General features: G+C 35.2%; 1 protein-coding gene across 1 annotated transcript in view; it reads left to right on the forward strand.

The window, feature by feature from the left end:
- The window catches only part of SUCLA2 (succinate-CoA ligase ADP-forming subunit beta), a 34464-nt gene extending 22259 nt beyond the window's left edge, over positions 1-12205 (forward strand). Inside the window, exons 7-11 of the mRNA XM_006209447.4 lie at positions 5052-5213; positions 5309-5451; positions 7382-7502; positions 7959-8047; positions 11461-12205. Coding sequence (XP_006209509.1) covers positions 5052-5213; positions 5309-5451; positions 7382-7502; positions 7959-8047; positions 11461-11535 — 590 coding nt within the window. The 3' untranslated portion in view covers positions 11536-12205. The remainder of the gene's footprint in view (positions 1-5051; positions 5214-5308; positions 5452-7381; positions 7503-7958; positions 8048-11460) is intronic.
- The last annotated feature ends 2638 nt before the right edge of the window (positions 12206-14843 follow it).

Here is a 14843-nt window from a genome sequence, read left to right on the forward strand (position 1 = left end):
GAGGTGTTATGTTTCTTCTTAGAGTCATTAGTAGATATATTTTTGGTTGCTATTTTGAATAGTGTCCTTTCTGCCATTATGTAAGATCACTTATCTTTATCTGCAATGAGTTCTATTTTTTATTTCTCTTTTTAGTTTTTAAGTCTTTAATCATTCAAGATTTTACTTTACCTTTACTTCTTTTTTCCAAATAGTTTTCCTAAAATCATTAAATAAAACATCGTTCCCCACTGAATTTTCATACCACTCCTTATCACATTCAACTGTCTGATTCCATGGATCTGACTGTTCTTTTTTGTATCAATAATTGTAAATTTTAATATGGATGAGATAAGCATCCTTCACATGCTTATTTAAATATATTTTTCTAAGGAAGGCAGTTCTTACCTATTTATTCTTTTAGATTGGTGTTACCTAATCCTTTGTGGATCAAGGGCAAATTTTAGGAAATGCAGTGAAAATTGCATGAAAGCCAGTAACCCTCACCAAGGAATCACCAGTGTTCCCCTGCGAGCATGTGTACATGCACTGTTTTTCACACAATCTACAGGTTCTCAAACTTCTGAAGCCTTTGGTCCCGCTTTTGGTACTTGATTGTCAGCTTACTAACTCCTATTGCTAGGAAACCTTTAGAATTTTTTGGTCAAGTTTCAAAACAGATCACGCTGGAGTTTTATTAAGTCTTAATTTATATCTTTTTAAATAAGACTTATTTTCTTTTGGTATGTATTATACTTCTTTTTAGATTTATTTGCAGAAATTTATTTTGGCTGCTATTTTGAATGAGATCTTTTCTGCCACTGTATTTTCTTACTATTTATTACTGATATACAGAGACTATAGATTTTGTTCTTCATTTGTAGATTTTAATTCTATTGTATTGATTTTCCTTAGTCTTTGAAAATATCTCTACTGCATTTCAGCTTGTCTCCCATGTTTTGGTTTATTTTCAATTTCTTCTTTCATAGTACATAGTTTTGAATTTTGACCATACAAAAAAGACATATTCTGAGTATACTTCAGTTTCCTACACTCAAGTTTTTTTTAAAGTGTATGTTTTTTCCCTCTATTTAACAAAAACATAGCAAACACTATGTGCCAGGCACTGTTTTAAAAACTTTTCAAATATGAACCCCTTTAGTTCATTAAATGTTTATAACAGTTCTACGATGTAGGTACTATTGCTATCCTTATTTTATAGGTTAGGAAACTGAGTTAACAAGAGGTTAAAAAGTGACTTGCCCAAAGACACATGGCTCGTGGTAGAGATGGGCTGTGAATCCAGATTGTCAGCTGCAGAATTTGTACTCTTACATACGACACTGTTGTATGATGGGGATATTTTTGGTAGAGAAGAGTGTATCAGCAGGATTGGGGTAGGAGGAGATTGGCAATAGGGTGATCTTTTAGGTTAGGAAGCTGTCATAGTAGTGCAAGCAGGAGGTATCAGAGGCAGTGGAAATGGAAGGAAGGCTTTAGTTTACAGATGAATCCAAGCTCAGGCTCTTGTTAGCAGATCTGCATTTCTCACAGTACCTTCTTTATATATTTTGAATGGAGGCTTTAGGCCCAGGTAGACTAGGTCATTATAAATATCTACAGATTGATATATTCCATTTATAAGGTACATATCGAGTTTCAAAAGTAATATTTAAAAAATATATAGATCTTTGTCTCCTTTAGTATTAAGTTACCATATGACAAAATAGAATATACATTTGGGGAAAGTATCATAGTATTCCTTGAAATAGTAGTTTAAGGACATTTTGAATGACTAAACTTGGAATTACTTCTTCCTCGGTGCATGATTCTTTTGGGGCATATCTGCTGCGTAGAATAAAGTATACCTCTTAATTTGTACTGGTTTAATTGTTTGATGTAATTGTAAGAAGAAGGCTTATAGACTCTGGACTTATTTTCCTAGTAATGCTCTGAAAACATAGGGGAATATAAAAATAATATATTTCAATAGAATTGCTTAAATAGCTTCTTGTACCACTACTATCATTGGGGTTTCTGAGAGATCTTCCATGATTACCCATCTTCCCTACAAAAGTAATAATTAAAATGAATTCAACAACTAAATTACACAATTAAACTTAATCAATCTATTCAAATATGAGGCTTTAGCGGGGCAGTCCTTTCAGGGATAGACTATGTCTTGGGAATAGCAGTTGGAAATGCTTGCTTCCTCTGGGAAGCTCACTCCCAAGAGGAAGAAAGATTGAGCTGAATAATGCATGCCTAGTTTTATAATGTTCAGATTAACTAGACAGATAATTTGCTTCCCTTCCTCTGGGAAGAAGTGAGTAAAGAGTCAGTGAGAGACAGATGTTATACTAAGTGAATCCTTTGAATGTGAAAGGAAACATCAGGAGTGGGGAAGATTTGATCCCCTGCAATATTCCTCAGTGTTTTCTTTACCCCTAAGCTCAGCCATCAAGCCAAGATCTATTAGGGTGGATGTGGAGCTCTTGAGAGAGGAAAGATTAGCTGGCTGTTTGAGTAGTCCTGCTCTGACTTTGAGGCTGCCATTCCAATCCCAGCCATTGTTCCTTTGGATATTCTGGGAGTACCAATAGGTAGTTTGGATTTTTACCACTAGAAGTTTCTAAAACGGATAATAGTGCACTAAATATCAGCTGTCAGAAAATGTTATGCTCACTTCTGAAAATTTATTCTTTTCTGTTTTCTAACACCAGATTTTGTCCAGTCAAGTTGTCTGTTGAATTATCAGAAATTCATCAGTGAGATTTGATTGTAGCATGAAGATATTCTGATCTGCATATAGACACACCTGAATTTAAAATCCAAATGTGATTAAGTCCAGAAGACGTAGAGAACTGAAGTCTCAAGTCAAATTTTCTTATCTGAGTTAGAAGTTCAAAGAATTTCATGTTCTTTCTAATTTCTTGAATATTTTGATTGAATGAGAGGTTATGGATTCTAGATAAAGTTTGAATTCTTTCAACCATGGCAATTTGGACTGTGTCTCATAGAAGTGGGTAGAGTTTCTTCATAATCTCAGAAGTTACATGAATTTCAGATCTCTTAGGTGCCTTGCTTCTAAAGGTATACAAAAGGTTAATAATATATGTAAGTTTATCATAGCTTTGACCCCTCAGTTACCAAATTTGGGGAAAAAACCCCTCAAAATCCAAGCCATTCCCACTGCCAGGAGCAGTGATCCCAGGCACTGTTATGTTCCCAGAACTGTGCACTTTTCTTTATTGAAGGTCGTGACAGAAACTCAGTGAGAGCTGCATGAAGGAGAGTGGACTGATACTAGACTCACCAGGATGCCTGTTGTCCTGATTATTTTACCTATGGACTGGAGATCAGTTGGGAGAAATCTCCAAGCAAGAAATTAATTTTGGCCTGGTGCAGTTGTAATTTCTAGGGGGGGAAAAACCAATGTGTACATCTCTTAAAAGTTCTCCCTCTTTTGAACACTGAATTGAGTATGGGCTCTGTTTCCTGATCTCCCTCACATCCTTGCTGTTAGCAGAGTTGTCAGTGGCTGGTTCTGCTGACTTAACAGAGCTCAGGCCTGGGAAATATGCTTCTGGGTATTTCACTGCAAATATGTTTATATGGGAGAGTCACCCTCAACTGAGTGAAATGTCTTGAACTTCCTGAGTCCACACCTTAGAGGCCTACTGAGGATTAATGCCTTTGCTATGTGTTCCTCATTTTTTTTTGAATGGCACATAAAATTTAATTTAATAGATATACAATTGACCCTTGAACAACATGAGTTTGAGCTATGAGGGCCCACTTGCACACAGATTTTTTTCAATAAATATGTACTGCAGTACTATGCAGTCTGTGGTTGGTTGAACCTGTGGGTGTGAAACTGCACATGTGGAGGGCTGCATCTAAAGTTACATGCAGATTTTTTTTGCTAACATATCTTGAGTACCTTTTGTGTTTACTGTTCTTCTAAAATGCTTACTTTAAGGTATGTATAATCTGTCACATGTAGATATGCCATGATTTATGACTACAAATTTATAAATGATTATCAAAATACAAGGGATCTGAAGCACCACGATCCAAGAAACATACATATTATCATTCACCAGTGATTTCAGATAATTGTACTTTTTAGTTTTAGACTTTCAAAATAGTCCCTTTCATAGTTTTATTTTCTGCTGAGATTACTTACCTGGTGCTTTATTATGACAGTATTTTCTTTAAATCATTAAACATGTTTAAAATAGCTGTTTCACAGTCCTCTGATAATTTAAAATTTGAGTCATCTTGGATTTGGTTTCTCTTGACTGCTTTTTTCTCTTGGCTCTTGGTTGCATTTTTCCTTTTTCTTCACAGATCTAGTAATTTTTCCAGTTGGCCATTTTGAGAGACTGAATTATGTTATCTCCCTATGAAAGAATGTTGGTTTTTATTATTATTAATAGTTAAATGGCTAGCTCCGAATTTTGTCTCCTGTTTTGGGCAGCAGCTGAAACTGTTCAGTTCTTTTAGGCTCTATCTATTCAGCAACAGCAAGGAGAATGTTGTAGTTAGATTGGAGCAAGGGAGGGATAGAATACTGAAAGATGAAATCAGAGAATTAACCTTCATAAGGGCCATTCTGGTAGAGTGCTGGAGGTAAAAGCCTGAGTTTGATTTAGCCAGTAGAAAAGTAGGGGTGCAGTAGGATTTAAAATGCGGGAAAGACAGAATTGCTGGAACAGTGCCCTTGAGTTGGCCCCCAGGGCCCAAGCACAGGAGTTAGCTAGGAGCGTGGACAATTAATTGTTGGTAATTTCAAAGAAAATTAAATGCTTTTGAAGTTTTTCCCCCTTCTTCTTTATCTGTTGCTTAGGACCGATATGGAATCAGTGACTTTGATGGGGCAGTTTTAATTCCCACATTTTTTTTTTTTAGGAAAAAGTTTGAATTAATTATGAACATAAATTGAAATACTTTCTGTTAGTAACAAAATATGTTTTTCCCCTAAAGTAAAACTACATTTGATTATTGTATAGTTTATTGTGTCTATCTTGAAATTAAAATCACTTTCTTTCTTTGTTTTTCCTTCAAAGTGCTGTGTATGGATGCAAAGATCAATTTTGATTCTAATTCAGCTTATCGCCAGAAGAAAATCTTTGATCTGCAGGACTGGACCCAGGAAGATGAAAGGGACAAAGATGCAGCTAAGGCAGATCTCAACTACATTGGCCTAGATGGAAATATAGGCTGTCTCGGTACCACATGTTTTTATGTTAGAGCTGGATTGGCTAAACTTAATGTGTTTTCTTTTTGTTGATTGCTTATACAAATCATTTTCTCCTCCTGACAGTCAATGGTGCTGGCCTGGCTATGGCCACAATGGACATAATAAAACTTCATGGAGGAACTCCAGCCAACTTTCTTGATGTTGGGGGTGGTGCCACAGTCCATCAAGTAACAGAAGCGTTTAAGCTTATCACCTCAGATAAGAAGGTAAGGGCAGAGCCTTTGTTTTAAACTTTGAATGATGAGCAATACCTTGATTAATTAGTAGATGTGGTCACTGTACTAGTTGAGCATTAAAATGTAAAACTCCTCAATAGTTTGGAAAAATTTGCTAAAATCAGTGCAACGAAAGTTAACAAGAGAGAAAGAAAATTTCCCATTGTGATTTAGAAAACAAGGTGAAGAAATATTGGATGGTATTATATAATATTATAAATGGTAGTGATTTGGCATGAGAACTCATTCCTATAGAAAAAATTTTGGAGATGTTAGTTGACCACAAAATCCCAAAAATCTAGAAAGTCTGTAAAGCTAAAAAGATAATAAAAACCATGTTTAATTCTATCCAGGGATGACTTCTGTTACTATTGATTTGATTTATTTTCTTTAAGACTTGTTAATTCTTGTATATTTTACATACACACACACTCACACACATTGCATTTGTATCCTTTTAGAAACAGCTTTGTTAAGGTATAATTCACATGTCATATAATTCACCCATTTTTATATATATATATATCTTTTAATACACACATTTTGAGTCTTTTTTTGCTAACATATCTTGAGCACGTTTTGCATAAAGTATTATTCTAAAATACTCATTTTAATGTTTGTATGATCTGTCATACATAGATGTGCCATAAGTTGTAACTATGGATTTATAAATGATTATCAAAATACAAGAGACACGCATAGTGATCCAAGAAACAGACGTAGTGTCATTCACCAGATATTTTTTAAGGAATATATCTACTGTGTGGCCAATGTGGGTTTTGTAAGGCTTATGGAAAAATAAGATAATGGCCTTCATATTACTAGTCTTACTGAATTCAGACTGAGAATTCGTTGTTGGTAGGCATCATATTTTACTCGTTGTTGCTTTTCCCAGTGGCTGGCATAATGCTCAGTGCATACACAGGTCATTAATAAGTATTCATTATAGATGATGCTAACAATGCACATTTTTTTCTTGGTGTTAGACTCTCGAATTGTTTAAAAAATTTTTATTTTACTGCTCTTTCCCTTTGAGTCCATAGACTTACTTGCCATATGCATTTTTATAAAGTGCATTAAACATTAAAATGAGATACAAAATGTGCTTTATTTCTTTTGCTTTATAATTTTTTAAAATAAATTTTATTTCTCTAGATTCTTTTGACATAAACTCTAAAAGCAGAGTGTTATCTGATTATCTAACTGTTGAGTACTTAATAAGGTGAACTAGAGTTCTAGTTATATTTCTAAGCATGGCTTTTAGGGCCTATGTACAACAATGAAGAGAAGCATATGAAGAGTTGCAGAGTTGGGGACTAGAGTTGGAAACTGGCCAGGAGCCCAGGGTGACAGTGTGGATAACATGGGAGTGGCTGTGTGCATTATTATGTCCCCTTGCGTTGGACACCGTGCTTGGAATTGGGAATACATGATTCCTTCCCTCAGGGCGTTTATAGTCTGACAAGGCTGTTGAACTGAATGTGATGTTGTGGAAGAACAGAAGACAGAGCCAGTAACTGGGAGAATCAGGGTGGCCTTCACTGAACAGATGATACCTTGAGCTGTGTTGAGAATTGGATGAGTTAGTCAAGGGGGAGCAAATATGCAGAGGCATGGAGTCCAGAGAGGGCCTCTGTGTTTATAGGATGGTAAGATGGAATCAGGAGGCCTTGTTAATATGGCACAGGAGAGGAGAGAATATAAGCCAGGGGTTGAAATTACACAGGGAGGGGAAGTGAGCTTTGGACTGCACAGGCTTCAGTGATGAGAGCTGCAGAGGGTGTAGCTCTTTGGTCTGAAAATGTTTCCATGGAGTTATTTTTTTATCCTAAGGCAGCACAGATACTAGTGTTTTCTTGGGAAGGAAGGATGGATACTCATTCCTTTAAGATTTTAATCTACCAAAACATTTTATTCACAGGTACTGTCTATTCTCGTCAACATTTTTGGAGGCATCATGCGGTGTGATGTTATTGCACAGGGTATAGTCATGGCGGTAAAAGACTTGGAAATTAAAATACCTATTGTGGTACGGTTACAAGGTGAGTGTGAAAAAAAGATATCTTGCAGTTGTTCCCTGAGCTTTAATTGCTGAAAATTTCATAATTCCAAGGAGTTCAGTTCATTTAAAATACAGTTTTTAAAAGCTGTATTTTTTAAATGAGAGTACATAATAGGAATATTTTTTAAGTGAGTTAAAAATTTTTCTAATATTGGGGCAAAACTGTTTATAGTTTTGCTTGGTATAAGTTGATGTAGTATTTATTTGTTGTGTGTTGTCTTTAATTCCGGCGTGTCTGAATTCCAATTAAAGTGCTAAGGCAAAGTATTTGAGGAGGTAACTCCAGGTTTTTATAGTATTTTCTTTGGCTTAGAAGCATTTACACTGAATGATGGAAGGAGACTGAAATTCATACTTGTACTGTATGGGACAAACGTTTTAAATGATTTTGTGTAGATATTTAAAACATCTTTATATTTGCATAAATCGTTTCTAGGCACACGAGTTGATGATGCTAAGGCGCTGATAGCAGACAGTGGACTTAAAATTCTTGCTTGTGATGACTTGGACGAAGCTGCTAAAATGGTAAACAAACTGTGTTAATCTAAGGATACATTTGCAAAGTGTGTAAAAGATTTATAAGCACTTAGATTCTAAAATGAACCAACTAATATTGCTAATAATTAATGTTTTAGCTAAATACTAGGACTACTGAACCCCGTACACTACCACCCATCTCAGTTACCAGCTCATGCCCAGTCTTGTCTCATCTTGTTCTTACCTGCTTTTTTCCATGATTATTTTTAAGCAAATCCCAGATGTTATATCATTTCCTGCATATCATCAAGTATCAGTAAATGATAAAGGTATTGATAATGATATAGAGGAATTATTGTTATTTGTTTTAGGTGGGATAGTGATAATAGGTTTATGTTTTATAAAAAAGAATCAATGTTGAAATTTCCCAGATTCTCTTAAACATTTTTTTGCCTAGGTTCTTTGTTAGAATTAGGATCAAAAATAAGTCCGTGCATTGCAGTTGGTTAATACGTCACTAAATTTCTCTTAATCTATAGATTCTCCCTTGCTTTTTTTTCTCCCATAAGTTTTTTTCTGTTGAAAAAACCAGGCTGATGGTTTGTCGTGTTTCCTATAGTCTGGATTTTAATGATTGTATCCCTGGGCTGTCATTTAACTTATTTCTCTGCTCCTGTATTTCCTGTAAACTGGTAGTTCAGTTTATAGGCTTGATCAGATATGTATTTGATTTGGGGGACCAAGAATATTTTATAGTTGACTTTGTGTAGTTTCATAAGCTACATAAGCTAATGCTGTCTTTCTTTATTATAATATTATAAACATATATATTATAATAGTTTTTTTAAAAGTTTATCTTGTGTCAACCTTTTGTTGTTATGAAGTACATTTTGCATAGAAAAAGCAGGATACTTGATTCTTTGCTTTTATTGGTCAGTTTTCAAAATAATGAGTTTGTTCCATTATGTCCTACAAAAGTAACCCAGGCTTTTTTGTTTCTTAGTTTTTGTGTTTAGGTGTGTGTGTTGCATGTGTGCATGCTATTTTGAACGCATGGATTTAAATATATTTGATTTTAGTTATTTTTATTGATACTTAGATTATTCTGTCAGTGACCTCTTCAAGTTGACCTCTGAGTCCTTCCCACATGCCCTGTGATAGGCTTTCTGGCGTGATGAGATGTTTCATGCTCATATTTACATTTCTTCCTGCAGATCTGGAACCAGCCAAATCGTATCTAGACACTACAATTTTAGCTCCAAGGGTACTTACAACTATTGGGTTGTTCATTGTTTCTAGGTTTTTAAGGTGGTAAATCTGGGAAAATACGTGTTTTTAAAGAGATAAATACATGAGTACATAGTATTTCCAGTGCAAATCCAGGTAGTAATTTTTTTTTCTTCTTATCTGACATGTCTTTTTTCCCATTCCATACTAATGTAAATATTCATTTGCTTTGTCCCTCAGTGCAGACACGACAGTTTTGCAATAATAATACCAACAATATGATTACTGAAAGCAGTTCAAAATTTGTATGTGAAGTTCTTTCTGTCCTTTGAAGTATTTCCCACAATTTACTGGATTTTAAAATTCATGTGAAATAGTTCTCCGTTTTATCTCACCTTGATACACATTTAGTTTCATTTCTTTATTTTATAAAGGAATTCCTTTTTAAAAAAATGTTTGTTATAAATATTTACATGGTTCCAAAGTCAAACTATAAATAAGGTGTATTCAGATAGTCTAGCCTTTATACCTGTTTCTGTTTGTTCCTTTCCCATAAGTAACCAGTTTTTTTGGTTCAGCTTTTTACTTTTTTAAAAACACAAGCAAATAATGTATGTATATGTGTGTGTGTGTGTGTGTGTGTGTGTGTGTATGTATGTATATGTATATGTATATCTCTCCACTTTCCCACATTATTTGATGGTAACATGTATTTTATCTCATTTCTTTTACTTAACACTATATCTTGGCGCTCACCCCCTAGTAGATACAGAGATGTTTCTAAATGAGAACTTTTGATTCTTTCCCACCTATATCTATAGACATTTCACAGAATACTCTTTGGGGCTATATGGTTTAGTCAATAAATAGGCTTTTGAGATTTGCCGAGTTAATGTGATACCATTTCATAAGAATAATAAAGGTCTTATTTCATTCTTTGGGATATACTTTGGGAAAGTACTTAACTACTAAATAAAATTTAGCTACACTCTAGAGACAGGAGAACTTATATTCAAACCTGAGTTTAAGATTTTAAGCAAGGGAATGGTAGGGAGAAAGTGTTTCAGAAAGCCTGTTTTGACTGTAAGATGTGGAATAAAGTGTGGAAGGGAAGAGTGAGGGATAGTAGGAGTCTGACTGGTGCAGTAATTAGATGTGAGGTGAAGTTAGGATAATGGATAGATTATAAGTTGTCTCTGAAAATATACTTGTTTGCAATGAGAGCCTGAGTTAAGAAAAACTTTGTGGATATGGAAAGAAAGGAGAAGAATCAATAGGGCCTTGATCAAATAAACCATGAAAGATAAAAGTGAACAGTTGATTTAAGTATGTCTACAGTGTTTTTTACAGAGTAGGAGGTTATGGAAGTCATGACAATATTTAATAATAATGTGATGATGATGATATTAGCAACTGCTGCCATTTATAATTTATTGCGCACGCAGTGCTTTTTTTTTCTTCAAATATCTCATTCAATATGAGTTTGGTGATATAATCTCCATTTTTATAGCTGAAGGAACAGAAGCTAGATAAATTAACTTATTTAGGATCACATGTCATAAGCAATAGACTGGCATTTGAACTCATGGTGCCTAACATGAAAACCTTCTCTTAATTACTCTACTGGGGAGGAATGAAGCTGAATTTGTTGTTTGGTTTTAGATGTTTAATTTGTATATTTTGTATGGTACCAGCTGGATATTCTCTGACAGATGATAGAGAAAATTCAGGTTGATAATTGTTAACTTACTGACGGAAAGTAAAATACTAACTCCTTGACCCAAACCCCATCCCAGTATTATAAGTTAAGATTATATACATTTTTCAAAAATGAACTTTTATTTAGACATGCTTTGCATTGTGTAGCACCCAGCTAAGACAGTTTGTCTTTAAGATAGATAAAATTTAGGCAATAAAAAAAAGGTATATGTACATATCAGATATGTATCTAGTTAATACCTTCTGATTTTATACATATACATATACATATACATTTTATATATATAAACAAATGTGGGTTATGGCATGTGAGTTAGGAGAGTGTCAGATTTGACTATCCTTTGAGAGTGGCACACTCTTATAAGGCTGTGAAGTGATTTATAACTGTCAGAATGGCCCAGAAGTTTTAAATTAAAAAGATTAAACGTGTTAATTTCGCATTGATCAATAGTTCTGACTTTATGTTTTTGTGAAAATAGAGACAAATATTGTTTTTTGTTTTTTTTTTCTTTCAGGTTGTAAAGCTCTCTGAAATAGTGACCTTAGCCAAGCAAGCTCAGGTGGATGTGAAATTTCAGTTGCCAATCTGATCTGAGAACCCAGTGGCAGAAGATGTTAAATGTGCTATAATCGTTAAAAATACTGTGTTATGTACTATTATTGTTTCTTTTATCTTTAGTGTGTGGAAATTGTAATTGCCATCTAGGTACAAAAACTTTTAAAAGCATTTGGCCTGCATTTAATTCTACTGTTCAGAATGGGCTGTGTGTATAAAGAATGTGTAATGCAGTTATCTGGTTTCTTTTGTTGCAGCCTTTTTTTTCACTTCTGCAGAATGTCACTTGCTATATGGCAGTTTATTATTGTCAGATACAACATTCTTCATTGATAAGAGTCTTATGAATAAAATAAATATGAAGATAAAGCTATATTCTATAGTGTTAGAAATGTATTATATCTAATAACTAGTTTCATTAGTAGAGCAATGTATTAAAACAATGTTTTGTATCAGAAGTGTTTATCTTCAGCATCAAATACCTAACTAAATATATCAATCACTATTTATAAACAGATCTTTCAAACACTCCCCAGAGTATTCTTTTAAGTGTTTCAGTGAAGTAACTTGTGAGTTATTTGAACATTGTTTTAATCATTACAAAATCCCGATAACTGCAAGTCTTCATGATCCTGTGGTCTTGAGAAGAACCTGTAGGTTTGTATCAAATGTCAACTTAAATTAATAAAAATCTCCCAATGTGATTTGGATTAATGTTTTTTTTTTCTTCTTTAAGTAAACATCATAGAAATTGATGTGTTCATCATTGCACTGAACACCTCTAAGGAACTGACAGGTAGCTTATGTGCTGGGGCATCATATGACATATTGTAAAGCTATCTACAGATATTTCACTTGCATTCTACTGTTTTTGTGTGTGCCATCGGTACCGTCTCCAGAAAAACTCCACATTGTCCTTTGTGTCCCAGTGTGTATATGTGTGTGTATTTATGTATGTAGACATCCATCTTTTCTTCATTGCATAAAACAGTTGATATTTAACTATTAACAATGTTAAGACTGTGTGGTAATGACAGCGTAAGTACCATGGAGGGAAGTACCAGCCAAGCAGTAGACTATGTATGTAAACATGCTGCTGGCGAACTGGAGAACCTCTACCTATTTCTTAAAGTAGACAAGTTTCCAAATTTCAGTGTACCTCAGTTTCCTTAGCTCCTTTCTCATCCTCACTAGAATTATTTAGTGGGGAGAGGGAGGCAGAGGCAGAGAGAGAGGGAGAGAAATTACAGAGAAAACACATGAAATATATCTATTCCAGCCAACCTTACATACATCATTGTCTATCGATCTGTCTTTCCTGCCTATACACTAAAAGACTTAATCCGAGCCATTAAATCATTTAAAATTGTGATAAAGTTGTAATTAAAAGTCCAAGCCTTGATAAACAAGTTTATACTGTATGGCACAGGGAACTATATTCGATGTCTTGTAGTAGCTATGTAGTATGGTGAAAATGAACATGAAAACAAATATATGTATACTCATGTATGACTGAAAAGCACTGTGCTGTACACTAGAAATTGACACAACGTTGTAAACTGACTATACTTCAATAAAGAAAAAGTGAAAAGAAAAAAGTCCAAGCTGTTAGCTTTTAATTTAAAACAATCATTCCAAAGATTCCCAGCCAATGAGTAGCTCAGAAAAGACTGGCATTTGTATTGGTTGGGTTCAGCCAGGAATTAAAGACAAGGCGTGGTATTTCAGAGAAGATGTAGTAAAGGCTTTTGGTAATGCTGGTGTGTTAGTTATCTAGCCTTGCATAACAGATTATCCCGAAACTTAGCGCTTTTCAAACAACAAAATGTTTATCTCATAGTTTCTATGGGTCAGAAATTTGGAAGCAGCTTAGCTGGGTGGTGGTGCTGGTGATGCAGTCATCTGCAGGTTTGATTCCTGCTAGAGGACCTACCTGCATGGTAGCTCACTCACACGGCTGTTGGCCTCAGTTTCTCCCCATGTTGTCCTATCCGTGGGGCTGCTTGAGTGTCCTTGTGAGAGGGCAGCTGGCTGCCTCCAGAGCAAGTGACCCAAGGGAACAAGAAGGAAGCCAAGATGCCTTTTGTGTTCTCATCTCATTGTCACTTCTGCCACACTCTTAGAAATGAATCACTAGGTCCAGGTCACAAGAAGAGTGGACTCCAGCTCCACTCTTGAAGGAAGGGTCAGGGAGTTTTTTTTTGACATATTTTAAAACCATCACACCTCCTGTTGGGTGCTGAAAGGTCAAAACAGTGGATGCTGAGTTAACTCAGAGATTAGTAACTGCTAGGACTGAGGTAGTAATGAATCTTGGGGTTAGGAAGCCTTCTGATGCTTGGACCACTAGAGGGAGCTGTCTTGGCTGCTCGTTCTCCAAACCTGCTGAAGTGGTGGACCCCGAAAACTACAGGATAAGGGAAGAATGTTTCTGGGATGGAGTGATCGAAAGTATTAGAGCTGAGAAGTCAGGTAACATGAGGACAAAAAATACCCAGTGGAGTTAAAACAGGATATAACTAATCTTGGTAAGGACTGTAATGTAACGGTGGGGGAGGAAGTCAGCTTTGTGGAGAAGGGAAAGTTGCAACAACCACCTGGTAGCTACTTACACACCCTCCTACCTCATCCCCCAGACACACATACAGGCAGGCACACCTTGGAGATACTGTGAGCTCAGCTATAGAACACCATGATACAGAAAATAGCCAATAAAACTAGTCACACAAAATTTTTGGTTTCCCAGTGCTTATAAAGTTTGTACTTACACTATACTGTAGTCTATTAAGTGTGCAATGGAATTACATCTAAAAAATACATACCTTAATTAAAAAAATTATTGCTAAAAAATGCTAACCATCATCTGAGCCTTCAGCAAGTCATAGTAGTAACATCAAAGATCACTGATCACAGATGACAGTAACAAATAAAAATGAAATATTTTGAAATATTGGGAGAATTCCAAAATGTGACACAGAGACACTAAATGAGCCAATGCTGTTGGAAAAATGACACGGATAGGCAGGGTTGCCACAAACCTTCAGTTTGTAAAAATCACAGTATGTGTGAAGCACACAATAAAGTCAAGTTCAGTAAAACTCAGCGTGCCTGTATTCTCATGAATACCCTTTATACAGGCTTGATACTTCCTTCCTTACAGCCCCACCTGCTTCATGTGAAAAAAATCTTACTTCAACATTTGAATTCTCTAAGTGATTGTTGAGTAGATCCATGTAAACTTTCCAGTTTCTACGTAGAATATAACCGACTTTGACTATTATATCAACTTTGGAGCTGCAGAACCTAGGACAGTAAGCCTGATAAGATACCAGTACTTTGTAG

This window comes from Vicugna pacos, chromosome 14 (assembly GCF_048564905.1).
Source record: "Vicugna pacos chromosome 14, VicPac4, whole genome shotgun sequence".
Classification (NCBI taxonomy): domain Eukaryota; kingdom Metazoa; phylum Chordata; class Mammalia; order Artiodactyla; family Camelidae; genus Vicugna; species Vicugna pacos.